Below are 19,589 nucleotides of genomic sequence, written 5' to 3' on the forward strand. Positions count from 1 at the left end.
AATTAAAGGAACTAAAAAGTCTTAAAAATAAACAATTTTTAACCATAACCCCAAAAAATGCAGATATCCTGTCAACTTTCTTTATTTTTTATTTATTCATTATTTTCATAGTGACGTCACAGGTGGTATGCGCGAACTGAACGAAATTGGATCCGCTATCGATCATACCTTGTATTCTTTGTACCATGGGTTAAAACCACTGGGCAAGTTTAGTGGTATATAATTACACAGACTTGCAATAACTCCTTGGCAAATATGTATAATGATAGAGACCTTTGATTTAAATCATCGAAACTACATTTTGAGCTTTTATACTATAACTATATACAGGGTGTTTCAAAACAAATGCGAAAAAATTCAGGGGGTGATTCCTTGTTCAAAATAAAGGGTAGTTTGCTTTATAAACGTTGGGTCAAAAGTCAACCATTAGGGAGATATCGCGGTACAAAGATGGCGAAAAATAATGTTTTTATTTTTTATCTTGAAAACGAAAAGCGATAGACTAATGAAATTTTATAGAAGCATTACTGTTATAAAAACACACTTTCTGGTAATTTTTTCACTTTTTTAAAATGAGTGGAAGGGGAATCAATTGAAATAAACTACTTACCCCTATCATTCTTGTTAACGAAATTTAAAAAAAAATCTTATCAAACACATGCAAAAAAATTAATTTGGATAGCTTAGACTGTTTAGAAACTATTTTATCTCTTGTGTTTTTTTGATAAAACTCACCGATTTGAAACTAAAAAATAAAATGTAAAGCATGACATGTCAGGACAAAAAACATTTTTAGATTAAGAATCTAGTGATAATAACGATAATAATAATCTAGATAATAACGTATTGCAGTAGAGTAATGTCAAATAAAATAATATGAGAAACATCCTAAAAAGTGACAGAGAATTAATTGAGTGATTAAGAGTGATTAAAAGAAAAAATATAAAAGTGGGCAACACTGTTAATCTCGTGACTAAAAGTTTATTTGGTATGAACTATAGGTCGCTTAAATTGCAAAAACATCCAACTATAATACTTTTCAAAACTAATCTCCTACATCCTCCGCATACGAGCAAATAAACCCTTTTTTCTCATTCATACACCTACGCAACAGCAATCTTACTTAAGGTGGAATCTTAACCCTCTAAGCCCTTATTATTATTACCCCTCGCGTTGTTATGGACAAAAAGAGACCTTACTTATTTGCCTGCCTCTTCCATTAAGCCGTCCCAACAAAAAACTGTTAATGTGTCTGGGGGTAAAGCACAAGGGCGGGAGCTTGCCCTTTTTACCCTTAGACAGGGCCAAAAGGGTTTTTTCTTCTTTACGTTTCATGTTTGGTGTTCGGGACGAAATCATTTATCACCTACGACCCTGACTGAATTGAGTACGTGTAGGTAGTGAAGTGGATTTCATACTTTTTCACCGTGTTATTATTGAGCGGGGTGCTGTCACTTGCAATGTGACACGTTTTGAGTTTGCAAGACAAATTAAAAAATACATACAGTGAGATGAGAAACATATTTTTCTTTAGATCCAAAAGGTTCAGTTTTAAGACACTCCGTATACATATATAATTATTGATTTTTAAAATATTTATTCACAAATTAGGGAGAGGGAAATCAGACAAAGAACAGAGATGATAGGTGTTAGGTAATAGCCATATCTTTTAGACTAGCATTTGAGACGCATTGATGTTACTTTGGTTTGTAAGTTGTGGTCATTGTGACAAAGAATGTTATTCAAGGTAAAGTCAATGTTTCCTCATTATTTAACTAGTGTTGAGTCCATTTCACTGGTAGCAAAATAAGCGTTCGGCATTTAACGTTTTATGTAAAACTTAGGTATTTTTATACAAATGAAGAAGGAAATTAAATATATATCCGTATTGTAGTATCATGAAAAGAATATATTAAAACCGAATTATAACGAGAAAACTTTCCTGGACTGGATTTTTTCGAACTGGATGGAATGTGTCCATCAGCAGTTTACCATTAGCTGAAGAAGTATAATTCTTCGGTTGTGGGGAATAAATTCATTATTAAATAACATTATTATTATGAAAAGAATATATTAAAGCCGAATTAAACGAGAAAACTTTCCTGGACTGGGTCCTTTTGAACTGGATGGAATGTGTCCATCAGCAGTTTACCATTAGCTGAAGAAGTAGGATTCTTCGGTTGTGGGGTATAAATTCATTATTAAATAACATTATTATCATGAAAAGAATATACTAAACCCTAATTATAACGATAAAACTTTCCTGGAGTGGGTCCTTTCGAACAGGATGGAATGTGGCCATCAGCAATTTACCATTAGCTGAAGAAGTATGATTCTTTGGTTGTGGGGAATAAATTCATTATTAAATAACATTATTATCATGAAAAGAATATATTAAAACCAAATTATAACGAGAAAACTTTCCTGGACTAGGTCCTTTTGAACTGGATGGAATGTGTCCATCAGCCGTTTACCATTAGCTGAAGAAGTAGGATTCTTCGGTTGTGGGGTATAAATTCATTATTAAATAACATTATTATCATGAAAAGAATATACTAAACCCTAATTATAACGATAAAACTTTCCTGGAGTGGGTCCTTTCGAACTGGATGGAATGTGTCCATCAGCAGTTTACCATTAGCTGAAGAAGTATGATTCTTTGGTTGTGGGGAATAAATTCATTATTAAATAACATTATTATCATGAAAAGAATATATTAAAACCGAATTATAACGAGAAAACTTTCCTGGACTGGGTCCTTTTGAACTGGATGGAATGTGTCCATCAGCCGTTTACCATTAGCTGAAGAAGTAGGATTCTTCGGTTGTGGGGTATAAATTCATTATTAAATAACATTATTATCATGAAAAGAATATATTAAAACCAAATTATAACGAGAAAACTCTCCTGGACTAGGTCCTTTTGAACTGGATGGCATGTGTCCATCAGCAGTTTACCATTAGCTGAAGAAGTAGGATTCTTCGGTTGTGGGGTATAAATTCATTATTAAATAACATTATTATCATGAAAAGAATATACTAAACCCTAATTATAACGATAAAACTTTCCTGGAGTGAGTCCTTTCGAACTGGATGGAATGTGTCCATCAGCAGTTTACTATTAGCTGAAGAAGTAGGATTCTTCGGTTGTGGGGTATAAATTCATTATTAAATAACATTATTATCATGAAAAGAATATACTAAACCCTAATTATAACGATAAAACTTTCCTGGAGTGGGTCCTTTCGAACAGGATGGAATGTGTCCATCAGCAGTTTACCATTAGCTGAAGAAGTATGATTCTTTGGTTGTGGGGAATAAATTCATTATTAAATAACATTATTATCATGAAAAGAATATATTAAAACCAAATTATAACGAGAAAACTTTCCTGGACTAGGTCCTTTTGAACTGGATGGAATGTGTCCATCAGCCGTTTACCATTAGCTGAAGAAGTAGGATTCTTCGGTTGTGGGGTATAAATTGGACCCCGTTATGCAATAAGGAACCAACCGACTTCTTTACTGTTTTGAGAAAATCAAGAAAAACGTTTCAGACGGTGTCTTGTATTTAATTAGAAATAAAGCACATTTTAATTGAACAAATGCAACACGCTTTAATTATACTGGCCTAAACCAAGGATTTTAAAACAAAAAATATTTTTAAATATATTCTAAGTATGAGAAAAAACACGTGGTTCCCTTTTGCTTAATAAAAATAAAACTCTGAGAATTTAATGCTAGACCCAAATTAGCATTTTATTTAAAAAATAAACATTCTTATAAAAAAAAACAACAAAAAAACAAAACAAAAAGAAAAACACAAGAAACAAAATTATTATCTTTGGATTTTAATTAATATTCCTCTAGATCAAAGTCTAAGTCCATGTTATAGCCATCTATGTCCTCCACAATATTTGGATTTCCGATAAGGTTTTATATAAAGGGTGGTCCCTCTTCGGGAATTAGATGTAAATAACTTTTTATGTCTTTAGTTTCGCTTCAGCCACTTCTTTTCCATTTGGCCAAAGAGGTTCTAAAAGTGTAGAAAGGTTAACATTGGGGCCCTTTCCTTTTTAATATTAATTTCCTTATATTCGCTTTCATCATTGTAGCCTGCCCTGATAAAAATGCTGTTTTTTTCTCTTTTAAAATTTTAATTTCCTTAATATGTAGCCAATTTATTTTCTCTGCCTCACAAGTTTTTTTTTCTATTTACGATGGCCTTTTCTAATTTTTTTCGTACTTACAAAATCGTCTTTTACCATTCTGTTTATATTGATACGGCGTTTCCCCTACATGTTCGCATGATGTTAATATAATCCTGCGGAGAGAAAAAATCTTATTTTGTTTTTAATTGCACATTCAACATCCCCAAAGTCACTATCATTTGGGAGGAAACTGTGACCAGAGACCAGGAACCTTATTCTAATACTTTTAAATGCAAAGTCTCCTCTAGAATACATTTCATCATAAGCACCATTTTAATGTTGCGGTTCTGCCCCCGCACGAATCGCTCCAAAAATTAAATTTTCAACACTCTCCGATATGTTATTCATGGCGATATATTTTCTTAAACAGGAGCCTACCTCCTGGGCTCCTCTGCCAGCTTCCCCTTCGATCCAAATGTTAAACGTGGATTTTTTGCTTTCCAGCATAAATGCCGCAATTGTACAACCATAGCTGCCTTTTGTAAAACAAAATATTTGTACTTAGTCGAGGAAGAGGAAGCGTCTTTTGCATGTCGAATGTTACAGTCTCCGTATTTTCATTATTTTCTGCAATCTCAAGATCTAAATTCATTTCTTTTCTTGTTGTTTCTGCTTCTTGCAAATGAAGATCGTGCTCACTTTGAACTTTTATTTTTTCCTCTTCATTTGTTAAACCTTTTATTTTTGCACTAAAAGTGTCACACTTATTGCATGTGTCTTTTTTGGGCTTTTTTGTCTTAAATTAAACTTCGTTAGAAATATCTTTTGTAGGATGAAAACTTACTGGTTTTAAATTTTGCAATTTTATAAAGTTTATACATTATTGTCAATGTTGTCCCTTCTTGCAAAACTCTTGATTTCCTTTTGTAGATCTGCAATAGTGAGATTTATAGCGTGGAAATTGGTTGATATGTGTAATTACAGCACTTTCTTGATCAGCTGACATTTTGTTATGTCCACCACTACTTAGACCTCGCCGATCTGGTATTTCTAACTTTCTGACTTTGCAAAGCGCCGTATTTATGCGTTTGGTAGATACACGTAAAACGTTGATAAACATATCCCTACAAACTTCCGTTTTGTTAATAAAATATTGTCTGGAAAAGTTTCGCATTTGAGGATTTTTGCAGTCACAAGTTTTTTCTTTACAGATGATTCCCTTATATGTAGAAAGAAAAGTGGTTTGCACGTTGTAGTCTGCTAAATTCCAATATTGTTGAAAAAAATTCCGCTGCTCCTCTAGCGAAATTTTTTCATGACAATTCGCAAGACATTTGCATTTAAATTCAATAAACTCTTTGGGTTGTACAAGGTTTCCTTTTGCCGTATAATGTCGCTTATTACTATTGGTATATACTTTTCTTAAATGTCTATCCTGTTCTGGAAACTTTCTTTTCCTTCCCTTCCAGGACGTCCCTCGCTTTTTAAAAACAGGCTCATTTTCTGGCTCGCTGTCTGCATTTTTTCTGACGATTCTGCGTTGGAATCAGGCTGGTAAGTTTGATCCCTTATGGAGTCATCAGAGTCTTCCTCAAAGTCTCTATTACATCTATCCATTTTCCTTAGTTCTGCTCTTGGCTCATTATAGTTGATACCATTCTTCCCTTCAACATCTCGTTCCTCTTCTAAACATAAGGGAGTACTAGTTGAAGGAAGTGCCTCCATGTCAGTTGGGGGCTCAAAGAAATCTTCTTTCTACAATAAGGAATTACATTTTCATTTAAAAAAAAAACTGAGATTAAATAAGGAGTTTGGGAATAGTAAACCTACCTGGTTTGTGTGAGTACGTGAAAATTCTGGATAGACCAAAACTTCTGCCACTGGTAGACTCTGGTTGATACCCAGATTACATTCTTCATTAGGATTAGCCTGGTAAGTATCAATCTTTATAAAGTCATCAGAGTTTTTTTCGGCAACTATAATATAGTTTTTTTGCCCTAATTGTATGTCTGCTATTGGTTCACTATAGTTTGTATAGTTCTCCCCTTTATCTCTTTGCTTCTCTTCTACATATGAAAGTCTACTAGTTGACGGAACCAACTCCATATTATTTGGTGCCACAAACAAGTTATTTAATTTTAAAATGCTATTCTGAAAATAAATTTGCAATAAGGAACCAATTACATACCTACATATTAAAAAAAATCACAATAGGAATCAAAATCATTGTACATAATATTGTTTGTTCTATAGGTTTTTTAAAACAATCATTATAAATTGTTAAACGGATATGATTGTAAAAACAAGTTATTTCACTTTAGTAAAAATTAAACTTTAAGGTTAGAAACATTCAAATAAACGTAAAACTTACCTGATTTTGATCTATTTCAGCTAAAGGTGACTGTGACAATAGTTTTGTATTATTTAATATCTTTTGAACTCTCTGAGAAACTATATTTTGTTTAAACATGTTGCAGTAAATAAACACCGGCTAAAAACACTAAACAATAATACCCGTTACAACATTCGCCGTTTGAATAAAGACACTTTGGTTAAATTCGCAAAGAGACCCAAATAACTCTGGTTCAGACCTGCGCAACGAATAGAATACAGATTCCTGTAAAAAGGATCCAGATGGGTTTGGATCTTTATAGAAAACTTTTATTTCATTATTTTTAATTTTGCAAATTGGCTTTATTGGCCCGTAGATGGCTATATCATCATAAATATTTGGATCTCTATTGCAAATTGGTAAAGTAACATATTCCAATTAGTATAGTGGTAATATCTCGGTTTTTCAAAAATTGACGGTTGGTTCCTTATTGCATAACGGGGTCCAATTCATTATTAAATAACATTATTATCATGAAAAGAATATATTAAAACCAAATTATAACGAGAAAACTCTCCTGGACTAGGTCCTTTTGAACTGGATGGCATGTGTCCATCAGCAGTTTACCATTAGCTGAAGAAGTAGGATTCTTCGGTTGTGGGGTATAAATTCAATATTAAATAACATTATTATCATGAAAAGAATATATTAAAACCAAATTATAACAAGAAAACTTTCCTGGACTAGGTCCTTTTGAACTGGATGGAATGTGTCCATCAGCCGTTTACCATTAGCTGAAGAAGTAGGATTCTTCGGTTGTGGGGTATAAATTCATTATTAAATAACATTATTATCATGAAAAGAATATATTAAAACCAAATTATAGCGAGAAAACTCTCCTGGACTAGGTCCTTTTGAACTGGATGGCATGTGTCCATCAGCAGTTTACCATTAGCTGAAGAAGTAGGATTCTTCGGTTGTGGGGTATAAATTCATTATTAAATAACTTTATTATCATGAAAAGAATATACTAAACCCTAATTATAACGATAAAACTTTCCTGGAGTGGGTCCTTTCGAACTGGATGGAATGTGTCCATCAGCAGTTTACCATTAGCTGAAGAAGTAGGATTCTTCGGTTGTGGGGTATAAATTCATTATTAAATAACATTATTATCATGAAAAGAATATACTAAACCCTAATTATAAGGATAAAACTTTCCTGGAGTGGGTCCTTTCGAACTGGATGGAATGTGTCCATCAGCAGTTTACCATTAGCTGAAGAAGTAGGATTCTTCGATTCTGGGGTATAAATTCATTATTAAATAACATTATTGTCATGAAAAGAATATACTAAACCCTAATTATAACGATAAAACTTTCCTGGAGTGGGTCCTTTCGAACTGGATGGAATGTGTCCATTAGTAGAATTCCATCAGCAGTTTACCATTAGCTGAAGAAGTATGATTCTTTGGTTGTGGGGAATAAATTCATTATTAAATAACATTATTATCATGAAAAGAATATATTAAAACCGAATTATAACGAGAAAACTTTCCTGGACTGGGTCCTTTTGAACTGGATGGAATGTGTCCATCAGCCGTGTACCATTAGCTGAAGAAGTAGGATTCTTCAGTTGTGGGGTATAAATTCATCATTAAATAACATTATTATCATGAAAAGAATATATTAAAACTGAATTATAGTCAGAGGGTCTCAAGTCTCTGTAATTCGGAGTCAGCTCAGGTCTCAAGTCTCTGTAATAACACCAGAGTTATTCTAAAAAAATCCACATCGTGTCTCAAAAGTTAAGATATTTAGGACATACATTTATCAAGTTTTGTCTCTTAGAATAGGCACAAGAATCACCCTCTTAAATATTAGCATGCCTTTAAGGAAAACCCTGTATTATTATTGTCTTATTTTATTTTTGTATACTTTTTCAAGGGTTAGTAATAAAATTTTTCTCGAAACTCGCATAGCCCATTTCTCGATGCAAAAACGCCACTGAAATAGCAATATTAATTTTCCTGGGAGAGATATACATGCTTCGGCATCTTTATTTCTCTCTGGGAAGAAGCCTTCCGGAAAAAGGAATTTCCATTAGGATGGAATTTAAATATCTGCTTTTTAAATTTAATTAAAATTACAAAAGAAACATTAATAAACAAAATGTTTCGGTAATAAGGCAAGTTCCTTTTTTATTGCTGTGCATTAAAATGATATATAATTTTATAAGAGCTTTTATTACACGTATTAGCCTTGTATTAGATATATACCCTGTTATGCATCGTCTCAGGACATATAGAGACTTTTTTGAAAAGGAGTTTAAAGTTGTCTAAAGTCTTTTGTACCTAAAAATGTAATTTTTAGGTACAAACTACTTTTTTTTTGTCATAAACCTAACCCATAACAAATAAGGTATGTTGGGTATTTCCAAATCAGATATATTTGATGTATCATCTGGTTCTGATTCTGAAGGATGGATCTCTACCTCCACGAGTTCTAGTGGTTCTGGAGGAATTTCATGTTGTTGAATATCATGCTCCATATCCGCTTTTTGTTTTTGTAGTAATAATTTATTGTTATGAGCTACGAACATTATTTTACCGGCTCTTTGTGCTGTTAAGCGATTCCTTTTTTTAGTATGGATAAAACTGTAAGTACTGAAACTTCTCTCAGTGGCTGCAGATGACGTTGGTAAAGACAGCAGAGCAACAGCTAAATATTTCAACCTCGATTTCAACTGAGTATTTTTACACTTTGCTTGCCACCAACTTAGACAGTTTACATTTTTAACTGACATCCAAACGTAGTCGAGAGCCCATAAACCCGATTTGGCGCAATAATTTGTTACATCTGTAAAAATGGCTTATTATTGACAAACGGAGGATGATTGTTGGTGATATTGTTGATAAATTCCATAGCGGCTATGTGTTCTTCATTGTTAAGGTGCTCTCCCAGGAAACATGGGTCCAAGAAATTCGCAGCAAAATGCATTGGTTCAAGAGCCATAGGTTCTTTATTTTGTAAGGCGGAGAAGCATTCTTTTTCTTCTGACTTAAGAATCGGCATACTTGATACACTTTCGTTAAATTTTTGCTCAATGTCTTGAATTTTGAAAAGAAATTTCTTGCAAAATTCGGATTTTTGAGAATATTCGCGATTTTGGGACCGAATATTTCGGAAATTTCTGAAATTTCCTGCAAAATTCGAATGGAAATATTCGCTACCGACATCACTAATAATATGTAAACTTCTTTTAAGGTTGCTTGGGTCAGAGCTGAAGACCAGACCATACTCAGCATTGGCACCAAAGTGGTGACGCACAACAGTAGAATATCCGTCACGCATGACAACTTGCACACGTGGCAAATCAGGATCAAGCAAGTGAAGGAGACGGACAAAGGTTGCTATCTTTGTCAGGTCAACACCAACACTGTCAAAACGCAGGAGGGATGTCTGGATGTCAATGGTAAGTACAAGTACCAATAAATTGTGTGTTATTTAGAATAGATAATAATGTCATATTATGAAGAAAAAGAGTTCACAGAAAAAATTATGAGATGATTTTTTCCATGTTAACAGCACTAGAATGCGTTTTTATTTAGATCAGATGATCTATTTCCGTAATATAATCAGATGACTATATATACAGGGTGGTCCGAATAATACAGTTTGGACCACCCTATATAATAAAATATTCGTAATAAAATGGTATACTTACTCACTTACATCTACAAATCTTCAATAGATTTTTTCTTTGGAATAAAATTTCAGGTACAAATATTCCCGAAAATACACATTTTTATCGGAGGAAATTCAGAATTTCCACGCGATTTTCGCATCGGCAATATTCAAATCTCGATCAGTTAGACGCGAAATTGTTTTTCCTCCTATTCCCTGGCAAATAAATCAAAGAAGTGTCTGGCGTGAATTTTCACTAGAAATAAGTTTTTCCATTTCAAAATCGACCCAAATATGTGTAGGAAAACTCGTGTGTTTTCCACGTATAAAGAAAATTCTCGGCCATTTTCCGCTGGCGAATATTTCCCACAGGCTCGACATTTCTCATAATTTACCAGGTTTTTATTTCCACTGAATCCGAACCGAAAATGGGAGGTAAATGGCAATTTTCGCGCTTTTTTTGCTCAATTCTTTTACTCCTTGCGACATACCCCCAATCTTGACCTTGACCCCCCAAAAGAAATAAGCCCCCCTAAAAGTATATGTCTTGTTGCGCCCCTGGTAGTCAACATGTTTAATTTATGTCATTCATGACAGGTATTGATATTTTCGATTCCAAATATCTCGAGAACCATTACTCGTAGCCATTTTTACCAAGAGACCTTTTTCACGTAAAAAACGTCGTAAATGGATATTTTTTTACTTAATAGTTTTATACAGGTACGGACGAAAAGTTATTACTCGTCAAACCAGTTAAAAATATGTAGGTAGCGCCTCCTACAAGTAGGAGTCGTATTGACATCAAAATCAAATTTCTCATGTCATAAAACTTCCAGACACCAATTTTCATCCAAATATTGACGTTACTTCAGAAATTATTTGAAAAAGATCGAAATAAATAAAACTTCTACACCCTGTATCTCCGAAACTAAGCATTTTAGGATATACATTTATACGAACTTTTTTACGTATTTTTATCTGCAGAATAAGTTTCCGGAATACAGTTCGGACCACCCTGTATAATAAAATATTCGTAATAAAATGGTATACTTACTCACTTACATCTAGAAATCTTCAATAGATTTTTTCTTTGGAATAAAATTTCAGGTACAAATATTCTCGAAAATACACATTTTTATCGGAGGAAATTCAGAATTTCCACGCGACTTTCGCATCGGCAATATTTAAATCTCAATCAGCTAGAGGCGAAATTGTTTTTCCTCCTATTCCCTGGCAAATAAATCAAAGAAGTGTCTGGGCTGAATTTTCATTAGAAATAAGTTTTTCCATTTCAAAATCGACCCGAATATATGTAGGAAGACTCGTGTGTTTTCCACGTATAAAGAAAATTCTCGGCCATTTTCCGCTGGCGAATATTTCCCACAGGCTCGACATTTCTCATAATTTAGTAGGTTTTTATTTCCACTGAATCCGAACCGAAAATGGGAGGTAAATGGCAATTTTCGCGCTTTTTTTGCTCAATTCTATTACTTCTTGCGATATAAATCGCAGGTTTACATTAACGTTATTATTATTACTATTCCGTAATAGCCTGAGTAATAATTTCCAATGTCAAATGTTCAAATTAAGGAGAAAGGCTTGACAGAAAAAATTGTGAGATGATTATTTCCACGTTATATATCGAAATGCAGTTTTATTTAGATCAAAAAATGCTCAATTTTCGTAATATATCGTCAAAAGACTATACAGGGTGGTCCGAACTGTATTCCGGAAACTTCGGCAGTATATTCTGCAGATAAAAATAAGTAAAAAAGTTGGTATAAATGTATGTTTTAAAATGCTTAGTTTCGGAGATACAGAGCCAGTTTTTGCTTAATTCTTTTACTTCTTGCGACATACCCCCAATCTTGACCTTGACCCCCCAAAAGAAATAAGCCCCCCTAAAAGTATATGTCTAGTTGCGCCCCTGGTAGTCAACATGTTTAATTTATGTCATTCATGACATGTATTGATATTTTCGATTCCAAATATCTCGAGAACCATTACTCGTAGCCATTTTTACCAAGAGACCTTTTTCACGTAAAAAACGTCGTAAATGTATATTTTTTGACTCAGTAGTTTTATACAGGTACGGACGAAAAGTTATGACTCTTCAAACCAGTTATAAATATGTAGGTAGCACCTCCTACAAGTAGGAGTCTTATTGACATCAAAATCAAATTTCTCATGTCAAAAAACTCCCAGACACCAATTTTCATCCAAATATTGACTTTACTTCAGAAATTATTTGAAAAAAATCGAAATAAATAAAACTTCTACACCCTGTATCTCCGAAACTAAGCATTTTAGGACATACATTTATACGAACTTTTTTACGTATTTTTATCTGCAGAATAAGTTTCCGGAATACAGTTTGGACCACCCTGTATAATGAAATATTCGTAATAAAATGGTATACTTACTCACTTACATCTACAAATCTTTAATAGATTTTTTCTTTGGAATAAAATTTCAGGTACAAATATTCCCGAAAATATACATTTTTATCGGAGGAAATTCAGAATTTCCACGCGATTTTCGCATCGGCAATATTCAAATCTCGATCAGTTAGACGCGAAATTGTTTTTCCTCCTATTCCCTGGCAAATAAATCAAAGAAGTGTCTGGCGTGAATTTTCACTAGAAATAAGTTTTTCCATTTCAAAATCGACCCAAATATGTGTAGGAAAACTCGTGTGTTTTCCACGTATAAAGAAAATTCTCGGCCATTTTCCGCTACCGAATATTTCCCACAGGCTCGACATTTCTCATAATTTAACAGGTTTTTATTTCCACCGAATCTGAACCGAAAATGGGAGGAAAATGACAATTTTCGCACTTTTTTGCTCAATTCTATTACTTCTTGCGACATAAATCGCAGGTTTACATTAACGTTATTATTATTACTATTCCGTAATAGCCTGAGTAATAATTTCCAATGTCAAATGTTCAAATTAAGGAGAAAGGCTTGACAGAAAAAATTGTGAGATGATTATTTCCAAGTTATTTATCGAAATGCAGTTTTATTTAGATCAAATGCTCAATTTTCGTAATATATCGTCAAAAGACTATACAGGTGGTCCGAACTGTATTCCGGAAACTTCGGCAGCATATTCTGCAGATAAAAATAAGTTAAAAAGTTCGTATAAATGTATGTCTTAAAATGCTTCGTTTCGGAGGTACAGGGTGTAGAAGTTTAATTTTTATTTCGATTTTTTCTAAATAATTCTTGAAGTAACGGCAATATTTGGATGAAAAGTGATCTCTGGGAGTTTTTTGACATGAACAATTTGATTTTGATGTCAATATGATTCCTACTTGTAGAGGGCGCCACCTACATGTGTTTTAATTGTTTTGAAGAGTAATAACTTTACGTCTGTACCTGTATATAACTATTTAGTAAAAAATATACATTTCCGTAATTTTTTACGTAAAAAATGTGTCTTGGTAAAAATCGCTACGGATAACCGTTCTCCAGATATTTAGAATGGAAATAGTCAATACACCTCATTATTGACAAAAAATAAAATTGTTGTGTAGACAGTTATTTTACTAAAATGATAAATTTTTGTCTGTTGAATTTTTGTCACAAAAACATTTCAAATTTATGATTTCAGGTTACTATAATAACTATGTAGTCAACATATGACAGGTACCTATTTATATTTTCGATTCCAAATATCTCGAGAACCATTAATCGTAGCCGATTTTTAGCAAGAGACCTTTTTTACGTACAAAACGTCGTAAATGTATATTTTTTATTCAGTAGTTTTAAACAGATACGGACGAAAAGTTATTACTCTTCAAATCAGTTAAAAAATATATAGGTGGCGCCCTCTACAAGTAAGAATCATATTGACATCAAAATCAAATTTCTCATGTCAAAAAACTACCAGACACCAATTTTGATCTAAATATTGACGTTATTTCAGAAATTATTTGGAAAAAATCGGAATAAAAATGAAACTTCTACACCCTGTATCTCCGAAACTAAGCATTTTAGGACATACATTTATACGAACTTTTTTACTTATTTTTATCTGCAGAATATGCTGCCAAAGTTTTCGGAATACAGTTCGGACCACCCTGTATATCGAGAAACTACGGTCACGCTCGTTGAATTTGACACTTTATGTCAGTTTAATAATATATTTTCGTACTTTTATGCAAAAATTAATACTTTTGTGACGTTTGAAAAGAAAACTTTTTTCTTAGACTTAAATACTTTTAAAGAAAGCGAGAAAGTATATTTTTTATTTTCCTGTGTTTTCTTGGGTGTGTTTACATTCCAAAAAACGGAAACGTGATTATCCATAAATTATTTTCAGTAATGATCGTTTGCATAACGTTTTTTTCGGCCATTTTTTCTTTATTTTCTCTTCTTGTTTGTTGTTGCTCCTTCCGTTGTGTGGGCGTGATTTATGAGGGCAAAAGTTCTATCGTGGAACGACTTTTAGCCTTCCCTTTTTTGATTTTATATGTAGTTTGTTTATTATTAATGATTTCCCTAAAATACTCTTTATTCCAACGAATTTTCTATATACAGGGTGCTACACTTTATTAGGGCTATCTAGTCAGATAGGTATCGGAAAACCTAATATAGTTTGAAAGAGCATTTAAATCTGTTTCGACTTATTTAAAAAAATACATAGTGTTGTATTCGAAATAACCAAGTTTTCATGTAAAATAAATATTTAAAATCGACCCGCAATTTTTGATACCCCTGTATACAATTAAGCAAGCAATACACTTTTTTAGTAAAATTTATTTCTCTGGCTTGAAAGTCAGCACAAGAATTAATTCGGAAAAGTAATGTGCAAGGGGTTGACAAACTTTTTTATTATAGCATGCATATTTAATCTCAAAAACCAAAGCTTTTAAACATATTAAATCCTTATAAAAAATGCCTTATTTTATGTCCAAGAATCCAAAAACGACATAAAGTACCGGATGTTCCATAAGAAAAAATATAACCTTGGTATGGATCTTAGTTCTGACACACCCTGTATGTTTCAAAATAATTTAAAATTATGTACATGGCCTTCCCACATATACCCATAAAATATTTTGTTTCTAGATCTTTTCGTTTTCGTAGAATCAACCGAAGTACAACAAACTTTTGGTAGAATCAGGCGAATGAGGTGCGCTACCCTGTATATTGATAATTTCAGATTTTTGCCGTTGAAGCGCTGCGGTCGGAATTTGTTGAAATCAACCTTTGAATAAGAAGACTAAGGAAGGAGCATATCAAAAATCTTAGGTACACCGCGATGGGCCTCAAATATGGCCGACTTAAATTCCGGTTTATCAGTGTCGTTCTAATTTTATTTAAAAAATGTAAATCTATGATTTAGGGTAGACGTGGGGTAGACTCAATAATTTGTTGTTTTATTTTACGTTGTGAATAAATGTTGGTAGTTATTAAAATTGTTATAAAAATAATAATAATGTCTAATAAAAATAAGATAATATTAATAAGTATTTATTAACACAACATTCGATACGCTAACTGAAGCAGGTAAGTCAATTAACATAATTTCTAAATTCTTTGACATCAATCATTTGACAATAATAAATAAAGCTAAAATTGCAAGAAAAATATATAATTTAGTTATTTAGTGAATTTCATACATGATCGGTTTACTACACGTATGTATATTATATTAGTCACTTACTAGCGAAAGTTGTTCCATTATTTCACACGATCTTTGCCGAGATCTACCGCACCCTACACAACCAACTATCTTAGAGTCTTTTTTTCGATAAATCGCATAATGTCACTGTTAATTCTATAGTTCTGCCACAATTTCCATCTAGATTTACTACCTTTTTACAACTATCAGTAGTAGAATAAATTAATAAATAACATAGAATAAGCTCCGTAAAGACTGACAAATCCACATACAATTTCAAAATCAAATTCAAATGTGTCAAATGAATCGACAAACAGAACTGTCAAGGATCCCACCCTAAAGAGCTTTTATGGTGACTTTTCCGCCCACCATGCATGAAACTCCGCCTAGCTTATGCTTCTCTGTTTCCTTGTACTTCTTATTCACAAGGTTTGAAAAATTCAACTGAAATGTTACCAAATGCCTTAGCTCTTTCAACAGAACTGTTACTGTAGATTTCTGTAGATGTAGATAATTTATCTCCGTAAATAAAAAATATACATAAAAAAAAAAACAATTTAAATTAAATCAAAATGACTCCAACCTTAATTAAAAGTTCTGTACCTAAAAAAAGACTCTCAACGACATCAGCTATAAAGAATTACTTAAATTGAAACCTCGTTGACGTTTTCAATCACTCTAAGGTAAATAGACACCCAGCACAGACATATAGCTCCACTCCAAACAAAATTAAATTCGTAATACGTAAGTTTTTTCTTTTATTTTTTCCTCTCTTCTCGCTCTCTGTCTTTTGTTTCTAGCGTACGCGGTTTTCTTTTGTTACTTCTCTCGTTACGACTCCGTTCGGCAATTGTTTCCCCCTAGTTCGTGCTTCTTTTTCTTCTTTTTCTTCTTTTTCTCTCTTCTCGGCATCGGATCAAAGGAGGCCTTGTCGCGGGGCATCGGTAGAAAATTCCGTTCGTGTCCTCGAGTAGGCTTTGCGCGCAAAAATAATCCCGTGGATTCGTTTTTCCTAATTAATTTTCTTTCGCCCCCAGGCTTTGCGCGGAGAGGCTTAGTTTACATGGACGTTTTGTTTTTACGTCGATTTTTGTTAATTAATTTTACAGGATGGATTTTGAAGGCGAGGTAAGTCGGGCTTGTGCACCGTCTTTTTTTGTTAAAAATGAACTTCTGTAAATATATATAGTATTAAAAACTTTGATACCCTTGGAGAAATAAAGCCTTAAAATTTTAACTGCAATTTCACAAAATTGAAAATATTTCAAAAACGGTAAGGTTTAAGTGTAATAAACCTTAATCAAATTTAACTTTATTTTAATCTAGAAACTAAAAATGCAATAATAATACAGAGTTTTCCATTAAAAAATTACAACTTTTGATATTTTTATTTATTTGGGGACACTCTGTATCTTGTAAAAATATTTTTAAATTGTAGCTATAATAGTCCTTCAACGAACCCAAAACTTACAATTTGTAAAAATCTAATCGTTTAGCTACAATACTCCGTGTCGTATGTGGTGAACAACCCTGTATAGTGGGATGTTGCATTCATTGGCTCTAGAGTGATACTGTTTTCATTATTCAAACTTTTGAATAATCTTTTCGTGTATACGTCAGCATTAATGACCTAGCGAAACAGTACCGAGGTTCAAACACAACGATTCGCCCCAACGCGAGTGAGAAATTAAATTATTTAGTTGGATTTACTGTGCTACGTGGAGGATTAACGATGATCCTTAGCCGATACAAAGCGATCCAGTCTACTCGCAGTCACTCCACGACACACATACCCTTAATACTAACTAACTCTCTGTTTCGCCACTTATCACCGATCCCTCGTTATAAATCTCATTATATTAACCGGAGGAACTACTTGCTGTTTAGGAAATTTGCATTGGAGCGTCTGATTAGGGATGCTTGTTTTAGGAGGAAGGCAGTAGCGGCTCGTCGATTGAAACAGGTGAAAGACGAGAGAAGAAAGGAGAATTCTCCAAGCTCATTTCGTTCACTCTCAAACACTTCCAAGATGTAGCCTTAACAAACATACTCTCTTTAATTTTCGACAGTCTCTCGTTTATTTTTGACAAGTTCTTGACTTTTAGACAAGCTCTTTATTTTTACCTCTATAAGTTGTTAAAATTGTTAAAAGTTCTTCTTAAAATAAAATATTTAATAAAGAAGAAGAAGAAGTGTAAATTATTATTAAAAAGCAACATTAAATCTCAATAAGAAGAAATCTCAATATTGGCAGAGTTCTTTACGTTGATGACAACGGTGGTTAAACGTAGAACCCTTACATTGACAGGGTACACTACCCTATACTCAAAACCATTTGCCGTCTTTTAGGGGAAAGTTCAGATTCAAAAACAATAACCACACTAATACATTAACCACTCAGTACAACAAGATAACATTCGAGAGCACGCAAATCAAATTCGCACGCCCAACTCTTGTTAAGAGCTGTGCCACAACGAGGCCATCTGGAAACGATGTATAGATGACAAAGGTACACCACCCCGTATTTAAAACCATTTGCCGGTCCTTAGGAAAAAGGGCTAAGTTCAAAAAACCGTTGATTCTCCTAAAAATTAAACAGAAAAAAAATTGTAGGCATTTTTTTTTCCATTATTAATTTTTTTTTTTTATTGTAAATTTTGGAAATTAGTGTACAGATTGGCAAGGGTATACCACCCCGTATTCAAAATCATTTGCCAGTCCGTAGGAAAAGGGCCAAGTTCAAAAAACCGCTGTTTTCTTGAAAATTAACAGAAAAAAATTTTAGCTCATTTATTAAAGGTTGTGCCGCAACGAGACCACCTGGGAACGATGTACAGATGACAAGGGTTTACCACCCCTTATTCAAAATCATTTGCCGCTCCGTAGGAAAGGGCCAAGTTCAAAAACCCGCGTTTCCCTGAAAATAACAGAAAAAAAATTGTTACTCTTTATTTAAGGGTTTTTGTGCCGCAACGAGACCACCTGGCAACGATGTACAGATGACTGGTGTACACCACCCCATATTCCAAACCATTTGCCGGTCCGTAGGGAAAAGGCCCCAGAATCAAAAAACCCGCTGTTTTTCTTGAAAATTAACAGAAAAAAAATTGTAGTCTTTATTAGCGGTTATGCCGCAACGAGACCACTGGAAACGATGTACAGATGACAGTGGTACCACCACCCCATATTCAAACCATTTGCGCGTCCGTAGGGAAGGGCCAGAATCAAAAAAACTGTAATTTTACAAAAAAAAAATTAACAGAAAAAAATTGTAGCTCATTTATTAAGGTTTGTGCCGCAACGGGACCACCTGGAAACGATGTAAAGATGACAAGGGTACACCAACACCTATTCAAAATCATTTGCCGTTCCGTAGGAAAAGGGCCAGTTCAAAAAACCGCTGTTTTTCTTGGAAAATTAACAGAAAAAAATGTAGCTTCATATATTAAGGGTTGTGCCGCAACGAGACCACCTGGAAGAGTAAATTGTTAGGCCTCATTTATTTAAGGTTTGTGCCGCAACGAGACCACCTGGAAACGATGTACAGATGACAAGGGTACACCACCCCATATTCAAAACCATTTGCCGGTCCGTAGGAAAAGGGCCAAGTTCAAAAAACCGCTGTTTTTCTTGAAAATTAACAGAAAAAAAATTGTAGCTCATATATTAAGGGTTGTGCCGCAACGAGACCACCTGGAAACGATGTAAAAATTGTAGCTCATTTATTAAGGGTTGTGCCGCAACGAGACCACCTGGAAACGATGTACAGATGACAAGGGTACACCACCCC

At 33.6% G+C, this 19,589-nt stretch overlaps 2 protein-coding genes across 3 annotated transcripts in view; one reads left to right on the forward strand and one right to left on the reverse strand.

Annotated features, from left to right (window-relative positions):
* The window catches only part of LOC115881963 (leucine-rich repeats and immunoglobulin-like domains protein 1), a 128,420-nt gene that overhangs the window by 17,848 nt on the left and 90,983 nt on the right, over window positions 1–19,589 (forward strand). For both annotated transcript variants that reach the window (XM_030899721.1, XM_030899720.1), the window contains exon 3: window positions 9,748–9,955. In XM_030899721.1, the coding sequence (XP_030755581.1) occupies window positions 9,748–9,955 (208 nt within the window). The remainder of the gene's footprint in view (window positions 1–9,747; window positions 9,956–19,589) is intronic.
* LOC115881966 lies at window positions 5,681–6,689 on the reverse strand. Its single transcript, XM_030899723.1, has 2 exons — window positions 6,521–6,689; window positions 5,681–6,300 (listed from the first exon to the last, which is right to left on the reverse strand). Exons 1-2 carry the CDS (start codon window positions 6,617–6,619, stop codon window positions 5,926–5,928), a joined length of 474 nt encoding a protein of 157 aa, XP_030755583.1. The 5' UTR covers window positions 6,620–6,689; the 3' UTR covers window positions 5,681–5,925.

The sequence above is a fragment of the Sitophilus oryzae genome, unplaced genomic scaffold, assembly GCF_002938485.1.
Source record: "Sitophilus oryzae breed Bouriz unplaced genomic scaffold, Soryzae_2.0 scaffold_1745_pilon_pilon, whole genome shotgun sequence".
NCBI classification, from domain to species: Eukaryota; Metazoa; Arthropoda; class Insecta; order Coleoptera; family Curculionidae; genus Sitophilus; species Sitophilus oryzae.

Coding starts and splice junctions, on each gene's coding strand:
- LOC115881966 (XM_030899723.1), bottom strand. CDS start 6,619: ATGTTTAAACAAAATATAGTTTCTCAGAGAGTTCAAAAGATATTAAAT. Junction 6,301..6,520: donor CTGAAATAGATCAAAATCAG/GTAAGTTTTACG, acceptor ATTTATTTTCAG/AATAGCATTTTAAAATTAAA.